General features: G+C 34.2%; 1 protein-coding gene across 7 annotated transcripts in view; it reads right to left on the bottom strand.

Moving 5' to 3' along the window:
• Ubr3 (ubiquitin protein ligase E3 component n-recognin 3) overlaps positions 1–24,576 on the bottom strand; it is a 217,801-nt gene that overhangs the window by 8,641 nt on the left and 184,584 nt on the right. For 6 of the 7 annotated variants that reach the window (XM_087200088.1, XM_087200084.1, XM_087200090.1 and 3 more), the window contains 5 exons: positions 24,466–24,569; positions 18,182–18,306; positions 13,077–13,184; positions 12,822–12,947; positions 813–992 (listed from right to left, as the gene is read on the bottom strand). In XM_087200088.1, the coding sequence (XP_087056214.1) occupies positions 813–992; positions 12,822–12,947; positions 13,077–13,184; positions 18,182–18,306; positions 24,466–24,569 (643 nt within the window). Of the gene's footprint in view, positions 1–761; positions 993–12,821; positions 12,948–13,076; positions 13,185–18,181; positions 18,307–24,465; positions 24,570–24,576 lie in introns of all 7 variants that reach the window. The other variant, XM_087200107.1, reaches the window with a different exon arrangement.

Genomic DNA, 24,576 nt, shown 5'->3' with positions numbered 1-24,576 from the left:
GGAGCACCATCAAGATGTTTAAGGAGGTGGCATGTTCCTATCAGAACTACAACAGAGTAATCACTGTTCTGCTAATAATGTGAGTTCAAGATCTTATAGTCATGAGCTTCTGGTCACCAAAACCTATATATTTTTGTGTATTAGTTACTTTCAACTTTTACTGTCAGAAAATAGTCCAGACTTTCTTTACCACATAAACAATCTCTGGCTTCTATCTTTATTAAAAAGCCATCAAAATTATCTCCCTAAAATACTATTTTTATCATATCCCATTTCTCAAAAGCTGTAGTTCTACCTGTAGAAGGAATTCCGTGTGCCAAACCAAGGTATTCACAGCCACCCACTACTGCCCCACTCTATTCTCAGTTCATTCATCTCCAATACAAACCTTTTCACCAGCGGAGCTTGCAACACAGGCCCAGCACCTTTTAAAGTTAAAGACGTGATCTTTTAGATTTGCTAGCCCAAATCTCTTTTTTTTTAATGTGAGACAATTCTCTTTCAAATAAAAATACAAGTTCCTTGGTTACATTAAAGTTCTTTTGTATCTTCCAAGGCTAGTGCATGATTATTTAAGGAATTCAATAAAAATATGTTGACCCAAAGCAAACTAAAAGAATACCTTATATTTGTTAACTATTTCTGCTTTATACTCATAAATAATTTTTATACAAGCAAATCATTTTTTAAACTGAATCAGTTTAATAAACGCTACCAAGAACAAATAACATAAAATTTAAAATTCTTCATTGTATTCTTACCTATTAGGATATCACCATGGTGGCAAATGAATACTATTCTTTCCAACATACCTTTCCTTGATCTGCATGTCTTTCAGTAAATGATTTTATCTCAAAACACCACTGAGTTATAATATCAAATGCTGGAACTGGCCAATCCAGACAGGAGGCACTGATGAATGGATGTTCTGTTTGATAAAATGTTGGCAGAAGTCCCAGGCAGCTGGCAAGAACTGAAAATTCTTCTTCTTCCTTTTAGACAGGAAATAGAAAACTCTCGTGATACTTCATCAAGAACATTTTCTACTATAGATATTTTAAGCATCATCCTCAATTACTTTAGGGCAGTAGAAAGTTTTACCTGGTCAACTGAAATAAAATAAAGGAAATAATAAGATTGAAAGAGAGAAAAGGGTTCCTAGCTGAAATGTCCAACTATAACCAAAATTTTTTTTTTGAAATTTAACTCCTCTGTGTCATAGGATCTGCTTTTCTACATTTATTTTTTAATTTAATTTAATTTTTTGGTACTGGGGATTGAACTCAGTACCTTGCACTTTGCGGGGCAGGTGTAGCACCACTGAGCTAAATCCCTGACCACTTCTACATTTATTTTTAAAACAGAGTTGTCACATATTTGATCACTAGTCCTTAAAAGCCAGCTATTCTATGAAAACAAAGTTAATCTTGGGTAAAGATAAAACTATTTTTGTTTAAAAAGGCATAGATTGTGGATAAAGACCAGTAATAAAAACGTAGAATTCACAAGAGGTAGTGCTAAATAATGTCCCTGGACTCTTTACTGAGTAAACAAAGTAAGTTTTTAAAAAGGGATAGAGTTCTTTTTTAAAAAAACTGAGATCTCTCAAAGCCAGGCAATCTGAAGCTCCACTCACTAAAAAACAAAAGCAAAAACAAAAAACCAGAGAAATCAGTGATCTAAGGACTTTTACCCTGAAAGCTGATTTTTAAAGAAGTCTGTTACCTCAATTCACCAATCAAAAGAAATAGACTGGCAGAATGGATTTAGAAGCAAAATCCATGCCAGGGATTTAGCTCAGTGGTGCCACTGCCCGCCTGGCAAGCACAAAGTCCTGAGTTCGATCCCTGGTACAAAAAAAAAGGAAGCAAAATCCAACAATATGCTATATACAAGAAACACACCTAGTTCAAAGAGAAATTCATAGATTGAAAGTAAAAGGATGGAAAACAGTTCTCCATGTAACAGGAGCCCAGAAAAAAGCAGGGGTAACTATCTTATGTGCAGACAAAGTAAATTTCAAACCAAAACTAATTAAGAGAGACAAAAAAGGTCACTACATCCTTGTAAAGGAAACAATCCAAGAGGAAGAGATAACAATCATAAATATATATGCGCCAAATACTAATGCCTCAACTATACAAAACAAATACTAATGGACATGAAAAACCAAATAACCACTAATACAATTATAGTAGGGGATCTCAATACCCACTGTCACAAATAGACAGATTATCTAGACAAAAGATCAACAACGAAATACTAGAATTGAACCAGGCTTTTGAACAAATGGACTTAATAGATGTTTACAGAGTGTTCCACCCACAAAATTAGAATATACATTCTTTTTGGCTGCACGTGGGTCATTCTCCAAAACAGACCACATGCTAGCTCACAGAATATGTTTAAGTAAATTCAAAGGAATTGAAGTTATCCCCTGTATATTATCAGACCGTAGTGCAATTAAACTGGAGATTAGTAGCATAAGAAACCACAAAACCCCCCCAAACACATGGAAATTGAATAACATTCTCCTGAACAACCAATGGGTCACAAAAGAAATTAAAGAAGAAATTAGACAGGTTCTACAATTAAATGGTAATGCCAATACAACATAAAGGAATCTATGGGACACAATGAAAGCAGTTCTACCAGAGAAATTCATAGCAGTAAATGCTCATACTAGGAAAACAGAGAGAGCTCAAATAAACAACCTAATGCTGAACCTTAAGCTCCTAGAAAAAGGCAAGCAGGACAAACCCAAAGCTCACACAAGGAAGGAAATTATAAAGATCAGGGCAGAAATCAATGTAATGGAGACTAAGAGAATGATACAAAATATCAATGAATTGAAGACTTTGTTTTTCAAAAGAATAAATTTGATAAACTTTTAGCCAACCTTATCAAAAAAAGGAAAGAAAAGGCTCAAATCCATGCAATTAAGAACGAAAAAGGTGAAGCCACACCAGATCCAGCAAAAATCCAGAGGATCATCAATACCTACTTCGAGAACCTGTACTCTAATAAAATGGAAAACACAGAAAAAAAACAGATTCCTAGATATATATGAATTACCAAAGTTGAATGAAGAAGATATAAAAATTCTAAACACCCCAATTACAATCAGTGAAACTGAAAATGTAATTAAAAATTTACCAACAAAGAAAAGCCAAGGTCCTGATGTCTTCACTGCTAAATTCTACAAGACATTTAGAGAAAAACTATTGCACTACTCTTTAAACTCCTCAATGAAACTGAAAGGGAACCAATACTTGCAAATTTTTTCCTGGAAGCAAGTGTTACTTTGATTCCAAAAGCAGAGAAAGACCCAAGCCAAAAAGAGTACAGGCCAATCTCCCTAATGAACATAGATGCAAAAATTCTCAACAAGATACTGGCAAACAGAATACAGAGGGTCATCAAGAAGATTATACACCCTGACCAAGTGGGATTCATCCCAGGGATGCAGGGATGGTTCAACATAGGCAAATCAATCAATGTAATACACTACATCAATTGAGCCAAGAAAAAAAATAACTATGTCAGATGATACATGTTAGCTTGTTTGTAATTATTTTACAATATATACATATATCAAAATATCCCATAAATAATGTACAGTTTTTGTCAATTTTACCTCTATAAAGCTGGGGGGATCCATTTAGCCATGGGATATTACCCTATTACTAATATTATATTAAAGCTTTTTGCTTTTGTGTTCACGGGGATATGTAGTTTTCTTGTGATGCTTGGTTTACTTATAAGGATAAAACTGGCCTCACAAAATGAGATCAGAAGAGTTCCTTCTTCCTTGACTTTATGAAAGAGTTTGTACAGCATTGGTAAGATTTCTTTCCTAAATGTTTCACAGAATTCATCATGTTATCTTTGTTGATATAAAGTTGCTGACTTTTTTTCTGAAAGGATAATAATTACATAAGTTGAATAATTATATCAGTTTTCTTACTCAATATAGATGTATTCAGGCTATTTTTTCTTGAGTTTTTATAATTTCTATCTTTCAAGAAATTTGCCTATTTCATCTAAATTATTAAATGCTATTCACAGTATTCTCTTCTTATATGGATGTCTTTTCCTTTACTACTAATATTGGTAATTTGTGCTTTCTTTTTTTTCTCCCTACCAACCTAGTGAATTTAGTTCCTAATTAAAAGCCAGTGTGTGGTTTTACAGGCCTAACCACAGGTAATTACAAAGACTTTTCCTGACAGGACTCATGGTGGGAAACTGCCCTCCTGGCACCAAATATTGTGCACAGCTAAAGCATTACAGTCTCTGAAGGGAACTGGAGGTGAGGTCTCAGGCCACCTTGATAGGTTATACTCTTTCACATATATATACATTCCTAGCCCCAGCACCTTTTGCCTTAATTCTTTATCTGAGGCCTTGGACAGAAGTCTCTTCAGGAATCTCTGCTGAGAACGGCTTAGGGGAGGGGAAAGTGGGAGAAACTTTTGGAGACTCTCTCCCCCACTCTGACACAGCACCCTTGAATCTGTCCTCCCCTTGACCGCACCCACAACCAGGCATAAGACTGCCAGAGCCTTTCCTTCCAGGCTCCCTCAACAGTGAAATGACCTTCATATCTGCACTGATTCACCTCACACTTACCCAGAGCACCATTCCATGGGGGAAGGTACCATTTTCTCCAGCCTCTTGCTTATAGCATTACAGATTAAAGAATTAATTCTTTTGGTTTGCTGCTTTAACTGACTACTCTGACACATGGCAGCTCAACTCGCTCTTGGCTCAGCTAAGCTTCTGCCATCTAGATTTATCTATTGTATTGATCTTTGCAAAGAACCAGATTTTGGATTCATTCTTCTCTATTGTTTCTCTATTACAACTTCACTGATTTCTCCTCTGGTTTTTATGATTTCCTTTTTTTTTTTTTAACTTGTGAAGGAAACTGGAATATGTCACTCCAAGATATGTCTCTTTTGACATAAATATTTTTGAGCTAAAGAAGCAGCAAACTGAGGAAGGGTTCTTTATATCCTATCTTGCTTCCGCCTAAAGACAGGAGGTAAGTTCTCTTTACTGGAGACAACTCTCAGCAGCTCACATGAAGCACCAGAGGCATCTGCAAATAAACTTTGCTTCATTAGTTTACTCCCTTATATCTACCTTCATACAATTTCCTACTTCTCTAAAAGTCTTAAACTGTTTTCCTTTGTCTTGTCACTTTTTAAAAATTTATTGATCTTTGTTGAGGATATTTTATAAGCCAGAATTTTAAGCCATGGCTTTAGTGAACAGTTCCATGTATACTTATAAAAATATGAATTCTGCTACTATTTGCTGGAGAACTAAATTATATCATTATTAACAGTGTTCAGGTCTCAGTTTTCCTACTTGCTTTTCTGTCTGCTGATTACTGATTGCTAAGAACACTGAAGTCTCCAACTGTAACTGTGGATTTGCTATTTTTTCTTTCAATTCTGTCAATTGCTGGGCATAAGTGGTGTATGCCTTTAATCTCAGCACTCGGGAGGCTGAGGCAGGAGGATTGCTGTGAGTTCGAGGCTAGCCTGGGCTACATACCAAGACCCTGTCTCAAAACAAAACAAAACAAAAAAATTCTATCAACTATTGGTTTGCACAAATATGTTCAAAATAGATCTTCCTGCTATATTGAGAGAGGGCATTTATTTTCAAATATGAGACACAAAAATAACTTGGGAAGGTGAGAATTACTAATAGTAGAAAAACAACATTTTTCTAACTTCTTTATGAAGGGAAATCCAACAACTGATAAAAATTAACAAAGATCTACATAATTTGGGGGCAAATTCATAGGATACTTCAGGATTACTTGGATTTTCACATGAAGCATATGTTGAGTCCAAATGTGGGTCATTAAAATGCGAGAAATCTCACTCAGGAAAAATTGATGAAAGAAGTTTCTCATTTTTCCTTATCATTCAACTTGGACAAAATATTCAATAGTCAGAGATTATTCTAAACAAAGAAAAACTCATGAGACACTATTTCTTAAAGATCAGATAGTAATTTGTTTTTCTATTTTCTGAAGAAACATGTAAAAGAGGAGTCATATTTTAAAACATATACATAATTCCTTAAAGTGGAAAACATAAATTAAAACTACACAAAATATATAGTATTTTACCTAGACAAATGATCTAAAGGCAAAGATCAGTGTGATAACACACTAAGGAAGTCCCTGAATAGGGACACTCTCATTTATTACTGATGTTAATGTAAACTGGTATGTCTCAATAAAGGACTGTTCTGCACTATCAAAACTACAAATAGGCTGGGCATGATGGTGCACACCTACAATCCCAGCACTCAGGAGGCTGAGGTAGGATTGCCTAGCGTAAGGCCAGCCTGAACTACATAGCAAAACCCTGTCTCAAAAAAACAAAACAAAACAAAAATGACAAATAGATGTAATTACAGACACAGCAAATCACTTCTAAGAACTGATCCCACAAATGTAATTGGATAAATGCAAATAGCAAAGGATTAGAAATAATTTAAATGTTTATTAACAGATGATTGATTAAATGTATCTTAGTATATTATATATTAAAATATTCTGAACTTCTAATTAGGAAGGTCTTCCCATTGCATATGAAATGATTTCCAAGTATATTATGAGGGAAAAAAATGCAATAGTAGAACAGTGTGTAAAAAAAGGGTTAAAAGTAAAAAAGGGACACCCTTCACACATATATTTGTATACATAAAATGTCTCTAGAATAATATAGAGCAAACAGAAAGCAATTCAATGGCTAGGGAAATGGGTTGAAGTTTATTTTTACAGAATATCTTTTTGTAATTTTTGAATTTTGAAAAATATGAATCCATCACCTATTCAAAACAAACTTTTTTGTTTTCTATAAATTCAGTTTAGTAACTCATCTACAATATTTAAAAACCAAGAGCTATAATAAGATCATTATGAAACAAAGTCTCTCCACCAACTTTGTTCTTCTATCCAAATCTCAAGCTCACTACCCCAACTTCTAACTGGCCCAAATTAGTATATCTTATTATATGTATCTTATATATATAATATCAATTTTTTTTCCCCATTAACTTTACTGGTACATTTTAGGTATAAAATACAGTTACATTCATCATTGGGATCTTGTACCATTACATGAGTCTCTTGGTTCTTTTTTTTTTCCCTTCCCTTACCCACCCTTCCCTATTTGCAAAGACCTTGTTTCCATTTTTTTCCTCTTCTCATATTTTTTCCTTTCCCTTTTTTCCCTTCCCCTACCCCTCCCAATTACCCTGTTCTTTTAGACCTTTTCTTCCTATTACACAATATCAGTTATACATTTTTTAAATTACAATATTAAGATCTAGGAGACACACCACAGATTTTACAGAATTTAAAAGGATATAGAAAGCATATTACAAAAATCTGTTTTGAAATAAATTTGACAACTTCTAAGAAGTAACTTAGAAGAAAAATTAATGAAACTAACTCTGGAGGAAATATAAAACTTGAATAGCACCTATTAAAGAAAGTATATCCCTAGCTTGAAAACCTACCTATATGACAACAGCAGGCTCATAAACATTTTAACTGATAAATTATATCAAACATTTAGAGCAGAAAAAAGAAGGAACACTTCTCCCCTCATTTCAGGAAATCAACATTGTGCTAATCCTAAAACTGGATAAAGATAATAGAAGAAAAAAGTATGAAAACAGATAGAAATTTGTTTAACAAAACAAACTATTGGAAGTCAGATCTGGCAGGATGTAGAAAGTGGTTTTATTATAGGGATGGCAGTGTTGGTTCACCATTGGAAGATCCACCCCCAAAAGTCATCATTTTAACAGAGGAAAGGAGAAAGCCATATGATCCTGTCACTAGTTGGAGAAAGAGTATTGGACTAAATTCTACAGCTGTTCACGGTAAAAGCTATCAGGTGACTAGAAGTAGAACAGAACCTTCTCAACAGATCAAAGACATGTACTCCATACTTCCAACAAAAACTCCTTCTATGAATGGAGACAATACAATGCTTTCTCCCTAAAGTGGGGAACAAGGGCATATATGCTTACTCTTCATCTGTCCATTAGACTTTGAAACATAGGTCTAAACAAAAATAGTCTGGCAATAAAATGACACAACTAGGATAGGATTGGCACAGCAGAAGCAAAATCTTTATATGTAGATGAAATGATCATCTACAGAGAAAATACTAAGAAATCTCTAGGACCCCCTAGAACTTGTACTTGAATTTAGCAGGATTAGAAAACACAAGCTATATATAAAAATTCAGGTCTGTGTATACTTGCTATAAATGAAGAACTGGATATTGAAATTTAAAAGTTATGTGGGAGTACAAAAACAAAAAAAAAAGTTACGTAGGAGTACAAAGGACCCAGAAAAGCCAAAAACAAAAACAATGTTGGAAGACATTTAGCACCCAATTTTAAGACTTCTTCTAAAGCTACAGTAATCAAGGCAGTGTTGGTGTAAGGAAAGATATAGAGATCATTGGAATAAAACAGAGAATATAGAAATAGAACCACACATATATGGTCCACTGAGTTTTGAAAGATTATTTAACATTAGCATTTTATAGAATATAAACTCAATTTAAGAGCTGAGGAAGAGATAGTGTTTTCAGCAAACAGCACTAGAACACCTGGTAACCATACATAAAAAATTAATCTCAACCCTTTTTTCCATACATGAAAATAACTTGAAGGGATCTATGAACTTAAATAAGAAAGCCTAAAAGTATAAAACTTTAAGAAGAAATTATAAGGGAAAATATTTATGAATTCAGGGTAGGCAAGAACTACTTAGGATACAAAAAAACATGATATATAAAAGAAAAAAAATTGATAGATGAGATTCCATCAAACTTTAGAACTTTAAATGACAACATTAAAATGAAAAGTAGTCCTTAAACAGACCATATTTACAATGCATGTAACCTATGAGCAGACTATATAAAGAATTCTTAGAGCTCATTAATAGACAACCCAATTAAAATGTAGACATAAGAAGATGATAAATAGCCAGTATAGCACAAGGAATGGTGTGCAACTCTAGAATCAGAAAAATACTAATCAGTACAATAATAAGATTGAATTATACACTCATTAGGGAGATGAAGTCAAAAGTTTTAAAAGCCTTGTCATGACTTTTTTTTGTTGTTGGATTCTCCCCCTTTGCATTTAATTTGTCACGCCCAATGGATTCATTCTGCTGGGTTTCCTGGGGTTGTGATCCTCATTGTCTTTTCCGAGGGTATTGTCTAAAATTTTTTGGAGTGCCGGTTTGGCATTCATGAAGTTCCTGAGGTGCTCTTTATCATGAAAGTATCTTATTTCTCCATCAATTTTGAAAGATAGTTTTGCAGGGTACATCAATCTGGGTTGGAGGCTGTTTTCCTTCAAGGCTTGAAATACATCACTCCAAGCTCTTCTTGCCTTGAGGGTTTGCATTGAGAAGTCTGTTGTGATTCTGATGGGCTTTCCTTTGTATGTGATTTGTTTCTTTTCTCTAACTGCTTGTAGAATTTTATTCTTCTGTTGGATTTCTGGAATCCTAACTATTATATGCCTATGTGTAGATTTTTTTTGATTAAGGTTAGCTGGAGTCCTATATGCCTCACCTATCTGTATGTCAAGTTCTTTCCCCCTCCTTGGGAAGTTTTCTGCCATCACTTCTGTGAAGAGTTTTTTTATGTCATCTGCACTCTCTCCTGTTTCTTCATTGAGTCCAATTAGTCTTATGTTATTCTTCTTTGCATCGTCTAGCAGCTGCTGGATTGATTTCTCACGTTCCCTCACAATTTTAAAGCAATTTTTCTTTTCCTCCTCACTAATTGCAATCTTATCTTCTATATGTGAAATTCTATCCTCACATTGGTTCATTCTGCCGTGCAGACTTTCGATGGAATTTTTAATCTCTTGGAAATCTGTTTGTATCTGTTTTATGGATTCCATTTGTTTCCTATGTTGGGATTCCATCATGTTCCTCAGATCCTCTATTTTTTTATCTGTGTCCTGTATAGATTTATTAATCATGTCTTTCACCATGAGCAAAATCTTTGCTGTTATCTGAGTAATTATTTCTGATTTCATTTTTCCCAGATCCTCTTTTGTTGCCAGTTCAGAGAGTCCAAGTGGTTGAGTATCAGAGTGTTCCATCTCGTTTCCCTTTGGGGTTGCTGGAGGTGATCTGGAAGTCTGTTTTTGAGGCTTGTTTATATGTCTTCTCATTTCCACGGGGGTGGGGGGTGCTTCTGGTGCCCATGCTGCTCACCTTCTCTGCCCTAGGAGCCTGGGATGGAGGCGGGGAAGCTTCCTTCCGGGTGCTGGGACCAGCTAAGCTTCACTCAACAATAGCAAATATTAATATCATCATTTTTCTTCTATCTGTACTTAATTTAAGCACATTTTTCCTTTAGCTATTTAATACATTTTGACATCCTTTTACATCAACATACAGAAAACTCCTATCTTTTCTGCAGAGTATTCCACTGTACTGATAAACTAGAATAGATTTCAACCATTTCTCATTGACGGGCATTTAAAATGTTTTTTCATTTTTTGATATCCCAGTATGTATTCTCAGCTATCAGTAAATCAATCATCATAACACTATATGAAACTATCGAGTAGAATACTAAGGGTATACTGAAATCAATGAAAATACGAATGCAGTATTATAGCAATTCTTAACAGACATAAGAAAATGACCTATATTTCTCAATGTTCTATATTGCAAGCAACACCATAGCTCATATGTTAATGGTACAAATTCAATATCTAAACTAAATATGTCTGCTTAACTTAGCTGTGAATTTTGAGTAAGTATCTTCATCTCTCTGTACCTGCTTCCTTGACTGTAGTTAGGACGATAACAGATATTTCATAGTTGCTATAAAGTTTAAATTAATTTAAATACAAAGCTGAATGAATAAATTTGCAATTAAAATCAAAAGGAACAAAAGAATAAATTTTAATAGAATATTTTAGATAAAAGTGTACGATATGGATGGATGAAACAAAATATTCTAAATAAAAGAAAATGACATATAAAAAGAAACTGTCAAATCCATAAAAGTTCAAGTATGTATAACAATGCACCCAACCATCCTCTAATACAAACAGCCAAAGTGAATAAAGTATAACAACAAGCAAACACACATGCATGCAGGCATGCACACAGTAAGATTATATATGACAGGAATCTAAACAGCTAGACAACAGACTTCTGTCAAAAGTCCCGCTTTTCTCACTTTGAGTAGATCCTCTTAAATGATCCAACTAGCCCCTCAATTTGAATATATGAAAAGTATTTTCATTCCAAATCTTGACTATTCTGTCTCTGAAATCTCAAATCATTCCCTATCCTCTTCTATTCTTAATATGTCCTTCTCCAAATCATCTTTTTGTTCCCAATCCCTCCATTCCTCACTACCCACAATCTGTCTTAAACTACAATGAAGTTTTATCCTGAAATAAAATTTGAATCAATCATATTTTTGTCCAAACTTTTTCAGTGGTCCAAACTCCCTCATGTTTAAGTTAAGATCCACTACAACTTAATTTTAATCTCTGACTCTTTCTCTGTCTGACACTATTTTCATGCATCCAATTCAGTGCACTTCCTCCTTGGTGCTCCAGCACAGGCATCACTTTGAACACTCAGTTCATAAGCTTCTGCCTCAGGATACTTTCCAACTTATAGGGAAAAATATACTCTAATAAAGATAAATAACAAGCAGGAATGGAAAGAACCACAACCAATGGCCTTTAAATGGGAAGACAGTAGAGTTGATAAAGGAAGAATTTGATTTCACTTGGGTAATCTTCATGCTTAAAGATGCTAATCTGCCCGAAGGAAATACATTTTGAAAGTTAAAATTTAAAAAAAAACTGCAAAAGAAAATATCTAATAGATGAATATTTGTTCAACATCTTAAAGGTCTAAATAGAATGTTTTGGTGTCAAATATGTAGAGTTTATCTTGAAGTACCTGATTAAACCAAAGAATCCAACTATATAAGGTAATGGTCAATTGTTTAGGAAAGAGGAATTAAAAACTGTTTAATTCTGATATACTTCAGGCTTCAAAGGCCATCAAGTATGGTAAATGTTCTAATTCCTACATCAAATTCCCTAGAACTGAATGGATACAACGCAGGCTCATATTACATAAACACAGTTTAGATTTACTTATTTTCTGGTTTCCTACCACATTACTTTCTTGCTTACTCACAGTTCTGTGAAATAGATTAAACTAGTAATAATTCATTCATACAAGTTTTAACACAATCAGCTACACACCAAATATTTCACTACTATAAAACAAATCACAGGGCCAGGGATTTAGCTCAGTGGTTCCACCGCCTGCCTCGCAAGCAGAAGGTCCCGAGTTCAATCCCTGATGTCAAAAATAAAAAATAAAAAAATTTTAAAAAAATCACAAAGATGCTGTCACATCTTCAAAAAACCAGTTTTCTGAACAATAAAATATTTAAAAGGACATTAGAGGCAAATGATGTGAGCAATAACATTATTGTACTGAATATTATGATCCTATTCAAGTATTAGGCAAGAATTATCACTGATCTAACCCAAAACTGCTCGAATATTGAACATCGGTAATATTGTCATAAAAATGAGTGAATGCTAACAACACAGAAATACTATTCTAAATATTTGTTCCTTTGAGGTAGACTAACATGTGACATACGTATCAACATAAGTATTATACAATATATCAATAATTTTAAAAAATTAGTTTATTGTAAACAAGGCTCCCTACTTTGTTCCCCAAATTATACCTGGCAACTAGGTAAATCTTCCCCAAAAAGGTGGTGCTGAAGAAGGCTGGTGATTCTAAGGAAAGGTAAGCAGAAGTCTTGTAAGTATTTTTCCATGGATTCTGGAGACCAAGCAATAGGACTAACCTAGAGTTAAAAAAGAAAATTGAACAATTCATTTTATAGTAGATGTAGCTTTAAAGTTACATTTATAATGGTAATAAAAAATTTACTTTTGCTCAAAAAACATTACATCTGATCTTAGTAAAAGCATACCATTGTACACTCTTGAGTCCCTTCTTCATGGTATAACTTTCCTTTAGATAGTTCGCTTATAACAAAGCTCAATACCACTTCATAAGACTTTTCAGCATCAAATGTATTCTGGAAAAAGATTAGGGTATTAGTTACATGGGTCACTGAAAATTACACTGGAAATAATGCTTTTAAATGAGTAAAATGGTTATTATTTCAAGCATATGAGCCTGAATTCTTTGAAATCTGGGTAAAAGTACACAACTCTGGATTCACAGTGAAATTGTGTAGGTGGTCAAAGCTAGTACAATAGGTCTTTAAAACATAGCATATGAATTACAGAATAAGCAAATAAACATATGTAAATCATGCCTTTAATTCAACCTAAGGAAATACTTTTTAAGAGCCATATGCACAAGACAGTCATTGTAACATGATAATCACAAAAAAGTTAGAAAAGACTAACAAAAATGAGGCAGCTAACTAAATGATGGAATATGAACTCAACAGAATATTTTTCATAGGCAGTGATTATGACAATTTGAAAATGTTTACAATGTGATCTAAAAAGTATATATGTATTTTTTATAGTGGTGCAAATTATATATGCATATAAGAAAATCTATTTGAATCACAAAAAAAAGTTTTTACTTTACAACTTCCTTCAATTTTCTTGAAAGAGGATTTGTTAAAAACAATTTACTATAGGCCGGGGATTTAGCTCAGTGGTTCTGGCGCCTGCCTCACAAGCACAAGGACCCAAGTTCGAGCCCTGGTACCAAAATAACAAAAAACAAAAAACAATTTACTATAGGGGCCGGAGATTTAGCTCAGTGGTTCCACCACCTGCCTTGCAAGTGAAAGGACCCGAGTTGAATCCCCAGTACCAAAAAGAAAAAAAACAAAACAATTTACTATAAAAATAAATTAGGACAATATATGTATTACAGAATATACAGATAATTAGATTAAATTATGGTCTGCAACACAAGCTTACTACCTCCATTAATTTCATTAAAATCATTACACCTAAAGAAATGCACCTCATTTGATATTCAATGAAAGGGTATAATACGCAAGTTATACTAAAATAGGATAGAGTAATAACTTTGCTATGATGTCATTTACTAAACTTATTAACTATACTTTTTTTTTTTTTTTTTTTTTGAGACAGGGTCTTGCCTTGTAGTTCAGGCTGGCCTTGAACTCACTACATAGCCCAGGCTGGCCTCAAAGTCAGTGTTCCTCCTGCCTAAGTCTCCAAGTGCTGGGCATGTGCCACTATACCCAGTTTATACTTAAAAAAAAGAAAAAATACACATAAAGAATTGAGTAAACACCATGGAATATAAGTTTATCCTAAACTTTTATGATACTAATAATCTAAACCACAGAATTTGCTATCTGCTACTTAGTATTTCTACAGTTCCTCCTTGTCTCATCCATGTTAATGTATTCTTTTTAACTTGACTGTAAATTTCCAAACGTCAGGAACTATGCTATCTTCCATATATTCCTCTTCATAACAAAAATCTAAGCAATAAAGGTCTGCTAGCTAATGGATGAAATTTATTTTGATAATATCAAAGCTTTTGACTTTGGAACTTGTTTGGGTATGTCTTTTTTGAGAAATAATTACTTGTATAATTTTAAATTACTACTCTGCTTTCTGCTATATTCACTCAACAGTGGTATTACGCCCTGATTCTAAACTATAAAAATGTCCCTAACCATTGCTACTGCTCTCCTTAAACCATGTAATTCACTCCATCCTTGTCTACTTAACAGGATGATTACTTGCTAAATATGAAGACCTATAAGTTACATATATTGGACAAGAATCAATACCCTACTCAATATAAAAATAGCAACATATTATATTTTTAAAAACAGATTTAATCAAATAACTTAAGCAGAGTTCAGTTAAACTCAAAATGTAGAAAAATCAGAAGAAAATATAACTATGGATTTATTACTTATTAATAAATGTTACACATTTAAGACTCTCTAAATATACAATATAGCCTAAAAGCTCTCTACATTTAGGATATTCTTTTGAGTTAAAGATTTATAGAATATAGCAACATAAAAGTATTTCAAAGAAAATGACTTTGTATTCAGATCACTCATGTAAGTTGAGTGATAATTAGCTTTTAAATCATTACAAAATTCATTTTAAGCATTTATTGCACATATGACAAGTTCTGTATAAAATTGGAAAGTCAAATATATGGTTAAGATCACTGGATTACTCTGATAACTCTTCTCACCAAAGCAATAAAGGTGTTAAACAAAAGGACTGAGAATTGAGAGATACAAGAGAGTTTATGTTGAATAGAATACTTTGTCTAAATTATAGTGCTTTTGGCCTCTACGTTCATCAACAGATGAATGGATAAAGAAAATGTATTTATACACAATGTAGTACTACTCTGCCATAAAGGATAAACTTGCATCATTTGTAGAAAATTATTGCACCTGAGACCATAATGTTATGTGAAATAAATCATATACACAACCTTAAATATCATATGGTTTCTTTTATATGGGAACTCCAATATATAAATAAAGAGCAAAATAAAAGATAAAAAGAAATAGGGAGGAAGATCTTTCTCAAATGGGAAGGGACCAAGAAATGGAAAGAGAGAAGTAAAAGGGGAAAGGAAGAAAATTTTAAAAAAGAAAAAAAGAATTGAGATGTGTTATGTACATGTACCAACTGCCCATGAAGAATGTGACCATTATGTACTGCAGACATGTACTAATAAAAATAAATTGCCAGGGATTTAGCTCAGTGGTGCTGCTGCCTGCCTTGCAAGCACAAGGTCCTGAGTTCAATCCCTGGTACCAAAAATAAAAATAAAAATATATAAATTATAATGCTTTTTAAACTATGGGGGAATAGGCCCTTTAAGTAAATTCTGGATGCTATGATCTCACCTCTAGCAAACAAAACCCATCTAAGGACACCAGATTAAGAAATGCTGGTATCAAGACTCAGCAGAAATTCCACAGACCAAAAGAATGCAACTTACACTTGAATGATAATGATTTTTCCATCAGAACTAAACCTCATTGTCAAATTAATTCTAATATCCTTTCAAAAACTACATAGTACCTATATATATATATATATACACATATGTGTGTGTATATATATATGTATAAATATATATATATTTTTTTGGTACCGGGGATTGAACTCAGGACCTTGGTGCTTGTAAGGCAGGTGAGGGAACCACTGAGCTAAATCCTCGGCCCAGTACCTATATTTTTATTGCTCTAAGTCAGAGTAAATATGGCAAATAAATTTTCACTAGAATGACCATACCTAAACATAATGAATTATGACGATGGAATAATACAGTGAGATTTGCTAAATAAAGGTAGATAAGGGAAAGGGGATTTTTAAAAAAGTAAATAACTAAAACAAAAATGGAAGGAAAAGGAGGAATGAACTGTGTAGAAATCTAAGTACTTACAGAAGCCACAATGATATATTTCATTAATCATAAATATACCCATTGCTATTATTCACTGTTATGTATCTAAATGTTTAGATCTACTGTAGAAAAAGCTAATAACGTGGTAAAACAACCATCATAATTTTTGTTCGCATTCACTAAAGTATTTATTTGGTTATAGGCTGATATAATTCTAATTTATGTTCTGATAAGAACATGGCTCATAGTACACTATTACATGTTTTTAAATGCAGCTACCAATTATGAATTTGAGAAAGAAACCTGTCATAACAGTTACCTAAATTAAATTACAGCATGTTCCTTCCATCACAGATTTACAATTGTTTAATTCTATCAAGTTCTCATTTTAGCAAATTCTTAAATGAATATTTAGAACCAAATTATATCAACAAGTTTTAAGCGTATAATTTTTCATGATCAGACAACATACTAAGGAAACATTTAAACAGTGACACAATATAAGATTAGAATTCTATTTTATTACTAATTAATTATTGATTAGAATTCTATTTTAATACTAATAATCCAAATATCAGATTAGATAGACACAGAAAAAGCATTTGACAGAATCCAACATGCATTGACTTTTGGTGGAGTTCTTGGGGGTCTTCTATATAGAGTATCATGTCATCTGCAAATAATGACAATTTGACTTCTTCATTACCTATCTTTATTCCTTTTATTTCTTTCTCTTGTCTAATTGCCATGGCTAATGTTTCCAGAACTATATTGAACAAGAGTGGTAATAGTGGACATCCTTGTCTTGTTCCTGATTTTAGTGTGAAGGATTTCAGTTTTTTCCATTTAGTATGATATTGGCTGTTGGTTTTTCATAGATGGCTTCTATCAGTTTGAGGTAGAGACCATCTATTCCAATTTTTTGTAGGGTTTTTATCACAAATGCATTTATATCAGATTAGATAGCATTCAGAAAAAATTAAAAAATCACAGAAAAATAAAGATAACCATAGAAGGCAAAATTATCCAAGAATCAGCTAAAAACAAGGGGAAAAAAGGCATAATAAAGAGACAGCTAGAATTTTTTTTTTTTATACTGGGGACCATACTGGGGACCAAACTCGGGACTTTGTGCTTGCGAGGCAGGTGGTGGAACCACTAAGCTAAACCCCTGGCCCCTAGAAATTTTAAATTTAGAAATGATGAAGGCTTAAGAGTGCCTGCCCAGCATGCACAAGGCCCTGGGTTCAATCCCCAGTACCAATAAAAAAAAAGAACTGGTGAGCCAAAAAGCCACCTTTGGATGGTGACTGGGGATTAGATACAAAAAAGAAGAGAAAAATGACTTATAAATAAAATAGGTAAGCTTGCAGACATTTTATCACTATGTTCACTGAAATGGCACAATGTTTATAACTTCTCTAAGTATAAGGCTTGCAATGAAAACTGCCCAAATTTAAAGAGATAAATGCCAAATTTTTAGAGACATGAAGAAGGCCTAATTGTGCAAGGAAACATGTTTAATTTTTTTTTAGCTGGAAAGAACTCAATTTTCAATTAAAATACCATGAACTATACCATGAACTCATTTTGCCTTTCAAACACCTACTCTCATTCACTCATATCCTCAATTTAAATGAGTTCCCCAAGCCACTAAATGACAAACTCAGAAAAGAGACTAACCTTTTTGAGAGTTCCCACATGTTTCCAGGCTGACCTATCTTCCTCACTGCATTTAACTGAAAGTGCTGCCAGAGCCTGTGTGTACAGTAGGGTAAAAAGCACCTTCACAATGCAGGTAAAGTGTTCTACAAGAGAAAAAAGACATCATTATTTCCTTGGAATATAGACATATTGTACACAAGATAATTTCACAAATATATGCCTTTCCTTGCACATGTAATTTGTTTTTGTTCAACACTTAGTTAATAAATTAAAAGTATAATGCTATATTTGCTCCCCAGTAGATGTGAAATTATGAAACCAAAGTTCTTCTATACATCCACAGAATGTAAATTTAAAGCACTTAGCAGAGTAGAAAGTGTGCTCTCTTTCAAAAGACTGGAGAGTTCAAGCCACTATGGAACATTGGCAAATACCCTCATTGGTTGCAGGTCAATGTTTGTGAGTTTGTGTTTAAAACCAACACATCACTGACCTCTAATATGAGAAAGATCTTACCAAGAATAGTATACTATAAAACACGATATAGATCAATACAGATCAAGTTAAAAAAGAAATCCTAATATTTAGGTCACTAGTTGAGTTTCAGAATTCAATGAAAACTACAGCAATACAAAATAGTAATAACAATATATAAAGTGGGTGGCACTTCTGGAACATATTAAGTACTTAATAAATTACAGCTTCATGACTATAATTAACATTTATATTTACTTAATAACTTAAAATTTTTCTCTAATGTCTCATTCAATCCTCAAAACAGTCTAAATTGGACAACTGAGTTTCAAAAAGATGTGGTTCAGCGTATCTATTTTAATATTTAGATCTTTAATCCATTTCGATTTTAGTTTAGTGCATGGTGAGAGAGATAGGTCCAGTTTTAATCTTTGGCAAGTTGAAGCCCAATTTTTTCAGCACCATTTATTAAAGAGGCTATCTTTCCTCCAGTGAGGGTGTTTGGCTCCTTTATCAAAGATGAGATGGCTGAGTGTGTCTGGCATTGTTTCTGCATCTTCTAATCTGTTCCACTGGTCCTCAGGTCTGTTTCTTTGCCAGTACCATGTTGTTTTTATCACAGTAGCTTTGTAGTATAGTTTCACATTGGGGGTTGTCTCTGTTTCCTAGAATTGCTTTTGCTATTCTGGGTCTCTTCTTGTTCCAAATGAATTTTTGGACTGTTTTCTCAAGGTCCGTGAAGCATGCTGCTGGGATCTCAATTGGAATCGCAATGAATCTATACAGCAGTTTTGGAAGTATGGCCATTTTCACTACATTGATTCTTCCTACCCAGGAGCAGGGGATGTCTGTCCATTTTCTGATATCATCTTCAATCTCTCTTTTCAGAGTGCCACAATTTTCAGAGAAGAGGTCTTTGATTTCTTTCATTAGGTTGATTCCTGGGTATTTCAGTTTTTTGGATGCTACTATGAAAGGAATTATTTGCCCTATTTCTCTCTCAGTGAGTTTGTCATTTGTGTAGAGGAAAGCTATTGATTTTTCTGTGTTGACCTTATAACCAGCTACTTGACTGAATTTGGTTATTAAGTCTAGAAGACTTTTGGAGGAGTTCTTGGGGGTCTTCTATATACAGTATCATGTCTGTGTCTATGGAGATAATCATATGGTTTTTGTCCTTGGCTCTATTGATATAGTGTATTACATTGATTGATTTGTGTATGTTGAACCATCCCTGCATCCCTAGGATGAATCCCACTTGGTCAGGGTGTATGATCTTCTTGATGATCTTCTGCATTCTATTTGCCAGTATCTTAGTAAGGATTTTTGCATCTATGTTCATGAGTGAGATTGGCCTATAGTTCTCCTTTTCGGTTGGGTCTTTCTCTGCTTTGGGGATCAAGGTGATGCTTGCTTCCAGGAATGAACTTGGTAGTATTGCTTCCCTTTCAATTTCATTGAAGAGTTTAAACAGTAGTGGCAGTAGTTCCTCTCTAAACGTCTTGTAGAATTCAGCAGTGAAGTATAAGGGCCTGCACTTTTCTTAGGTGATAAGTTTTTTTATTATGTTTTCAATTTCATTGGTTGATATTGGGTTGTTTAGAATTTTTAGGTCTTCTTCATTCAACTTTGGCAATTCATACGTGCCTAGGAATCTGTCCATTTCTTCTGTGTTTTCCGTCTTATTGGCGTATAGGTTCTGGAAGTAGGTATTGATGATCCTCTGGATTTCTGCTGGGTCTGTTGCAGTTTCACCCTTTTCATTCTTAATTGCATGGATTTGGGCCTTTTCTTTCCTTTTTTTTGCTAAGGTTGGCTAAGAGTTTGTCAATTTTGTTGATTCTTTCAAAGAACCAACCCTTGGCTTCAATGATTTGTTCTGTATTGTTTTCTTAGTCTCCATTGCATTGATTTCTGCTCTGATCTTTATAATCTCCTCCCTTGTATGAGCTTTGGGTTTGTCCTGCTCTTCTCTTTCTAGAAGCTTGAGGTTCAGCATCAGGTTGTTTAATTGGGCTTGCTCTGTTTTCCTAATATGTGTATTCACGGCATGAATTTCCCTTGTAAGACTGCTTTCGTTGTGTCCCACAGATTCCAATATGTTGTACTGTCACTGTCATTTAATTGAAGGAAATGTCTGATTTCTTCTTTAATTTCCTCTGTGATTCATTGGTTATTTAGAAGTGTGTTGTTCAATTTCCATGTGTTTATGAAATTTTTTGAGTTTCTTTTGTTATGGATCTCCAATTTCATCGCACTATGGTCTGATAATATACAGGGGATAACTTCAATTCCTTTGCACTTACTTAAACATGTTCTGTGTGTGAGTATGTGGTCTATATTGGAGAATGACCCATGTGCAGCTGAGAAGAATGTGTATTCTGATTTTGTGGGGTGGAAGACTCTGTAAACATCTGTTAAGTTCATTTGTTCGAGAGTTTGATTGAGTTCTAGTATTTCATTACTTATTTTTTGTCTAGTTGATCTATTTGTGACAGTGGGGTATTGAGGTCCCCCACTATAATTGTATTAGTGTATATATGACTTTTCATGTTCATTAGTATTTGTTTTATATAGTTGGGTGCACTATGGTTTCGTGCATAGATATTTATGATTGTGATCTCTTCCTCTTGGATTCTTCCCTTTACAAGGATGTAGTGTCCCTTCTTTGTCTCTCTTAATCAGTGTGGGTTTGAAATCTACTTGATCTGTAAAGAGGATAGCTACTCCTGCTTTTTTTCAGGTTCCCGTCACATAGAGTATTGTTTTCCACCTTTTAATTTTCAGTCTGTGAGTTTCCTTTTGAATGAAGTGTGTTTCTTGTATGCAGCATATTGTTGGATTTTGCTTCTGGACCCATTCTGCCAGTCTATTTCTTTTGATTGATGAATATACCATTAACATTGATGGTTATAACTGAAATGTACTGACTTATCATTGTCATGACTTTTTCTTTTTGTTGGGTTCTCCCCCTTTACATTTAATTTCTTGTCATGCCAGATGGGTTCATTGTGCTTTGCTTCCTGGGGTTGTGATCCTCAATGTCTGTCCCTAGGATATTGTGTAAAATTTTTTGGAGTGCTGGTTTGGTATTCACGAAGTTCCTAAGGTGCTCTTTGTCATGAAATTATCTTATTTCTCCATCAATTTTGAAAGATAATTTTGCAGGGTACATCAATCTGGGTTGGAGGCTGTTTTCTTTTAGGGTTTAGAATATGTCACTCCAAGCTCTTCTTGCCTGGATGGTTTGTGTTGAGAAGTCTGTTGTGATTCTGATGGGCTTTCCTTTGTATGTGATTTGTTTCTTTTCTCTAACTGCTTGGAGAACTTTGTTCTTCTGTTGGATTTCTGGAATCCTAACTATTATATGCCTATGTGTAGATTTTTTTTTTTTGATCAAGGCTATTTGGAGTCCTATATGCCTCACTTATCTGTATGTCAAGCTCTTTTCTCCTGCTTGGGAAGGTTTCTACCATCCCTTCTGTGAACAGTTTTTTTATGTCATCTGCACTCTCTCCTGTTTCTTCTTTGACTCCAATCAGTCTTATGTTATTCTTCTTTGCATCGTCTAGCAGCTGCTGGATTTATTTCTTATGTTCCCGTACAATTTTGAAGCAATTTTTCTTTTCCTGGTCATTAATTGCAATCTTATCTTCTATATCTGAAATTCTGTCCTCACATTGGCTCATTCTGCTGTGTAGACTTTCAGTGGAGTTTTTCATCTCCTGGAAATCTGTTTGCATCTGTTTTATGGATTCCATTTGTTTCCTATGTTGGGATTCCATCATGTTCCTGAGCTCCTCTCTAGATTTATTAATCATGTCTTGTACTACGAGCACAATCTCTGCTGTTATCTGAGAAATTATTTCTGATTTCATTTTTTCCAGATCCTCTTTTGTTGCCAGTTCAGTGGGTCCATGTGGTTGAGTATCAGAGTGTTCCATCTCATTTCCCTTTGGGGTTGCTCTAGGTGATCTGGAAGTCTGGTTTTGAGACTTATTTACATGTCTTCTCATTTTGACATGGGTGTGGGGGGGAACTCACCTCCTCTGAGCTGGGAGAGGTGGGACAGTGGCTCAGAAGCCCCTTCCTCTGGGCTGGGAGTGGCAGGACAGATTGCGGCCCAAAAGCCCTTTCCTCTGGGCTGGGAGTGGCGGGACAGACGGTGGCCCATAAGCCCCTTCCTCTGGGCCAGGGGTGGCAGGCTCGATGGTGGCCCAGAAGCCCCTTCCTCTGGCCCAGGAGCAGTGGGACGGTGGATCAGAAGTTACTACCTCTGGGCTGGGAGCAGCAGGACAGACAGCAGCCTGGAAGCCCCTTCCTCTGGGCCAGGAGCAGTGGAATGGTGGCTCAGAAGCCTCTACCTCTGGGCTGGGAGTGGTGGGATGGGACTTTTTATATTTCAAAATAGGACTAATATAATTAAAAGAGCACAATTAAGAGTAAACCAATTTGACACTCAGGCCAACAGTTTCCCCAAACTAAGGAATACTAACCAATGTAACACAAAAAAACCTAAAGAATTTGAAACTGATTTTGCAAAGAGATTAATTTCAATGGGGTTGACAGATATAGATTTTAAAAGTCTACAAATATAAATAATTAAATCTGTATACTCAGGCAAATCCCGAAAGAAGTAATATTAAAAAATATCTGAGAGTTAGAGGAACAAAGAAACATTTAACAGCTGCTTCATGAGTATAGTTTCTTTGAAGCTGAGGAAAATGTCCTACAACTAGATAATGGCGATGTTTGCACAATATTGTGACTGTACTAAATGTCACTGCAATTGTATACCTTATAATTGTATAAAGAGTAAATTTTACATTGTATCAACTGTACAATTAAAAAAATACTAATTCAAAGTTCATATTGCTTATAAAAGTAAAATGTTTGCTTATTAATGACATTATTTTACTCTACAGATTATAATTTACAAAACATTGTAATTTTTCTGTATTTAAATGATCATTTCAAACCATTAGGTAAATGTTTTATCAAATGATCAAGCTGAAGTACATATAAAGAATGTCTTCCCCAGGAACAATGCCTTTATAAATCCATAGATTTTGTTTTGTTTTGGTATCAGAGATCGAACTCAAGACCTTGTGCTTGCGATGCAGGTGCCAGAACTACTGAGCTAAATCCCTGTCCCCATAGATGTTTATTCTATTGTAAACTTATAATAGAAAAACAAAAACAAAGTTTTCCAATAATGAAAAATTTAATTATCTGACAAAATTTTTTTTTTTTGGTACTGGGGATAGAACTCAGGACCTTGTGCTTGCAAAGCAGGCGGCAGAACCACTGACTGACAGAATATTTTAAATGTCTCCAAATGAAAACTAGAAGATTATACAGCAACAATTAAAATTTTGGTAATATAATATTAATGCATTTAATATGTCACAATTTTAACACTAGTTTAAAATTAGAGGGCATCACATTTTTAATAGACTTGTAAGTACTATTATATTGAAATATCTATGCATGTAGATAGGGTTAAGTCATTAATGCTGACAGTTTGTTCTACTGTTCAAATTTTCGTATGTATTATTTCAATTTTTTAACACAAAGGTTTTCAATTGTCTTCCCCATGTCATTGGCTCTTGTTAACTAAAAAGCTGAAAAGAATGAAGGTTTTTAAAAGGTACCTTTATTTCACTGCCATCTTCTTGGATATGATTATCATACACTAATAGAAAAAAAATGCTATTTTTCACCAAAAAAAATTCCCATCAAACTGAATGTTGTACCTGTTCCTACAATCTCTAGATTAGTTATAATATGTGGTACCTAATCTAAGTACCTGAGTTATAAAGCCATACCTTTGCGTAAGGGTTGTGGCATCATTAAGATCTGGATGAGCAAAAGGGATGTTACATCGTGATAAAGAATCGGAACTTCAGGCTGATGTTCTTCATTTCCCAACCTAAAAG

Source organism: Heterocephalus glaber, unplaced genomic scaffold, assembly GCF_053883595.1.
Source record: "Heterocephalus glaber isolate CG9 unplaced genomic scaffold, H.glaber_assembly_v1.0 deba00000347, whole genome shotgun sequence".
Lineage (NCBI taxonomy): Eukaryota > Metazoa > Chordata > Mammalia > Rodentia > Bathyergidae > Heterocephalus > Heterocephalus glaber.
This window is presented reverse-complemented; position numbering and strand designations above follow the sequence as displayed.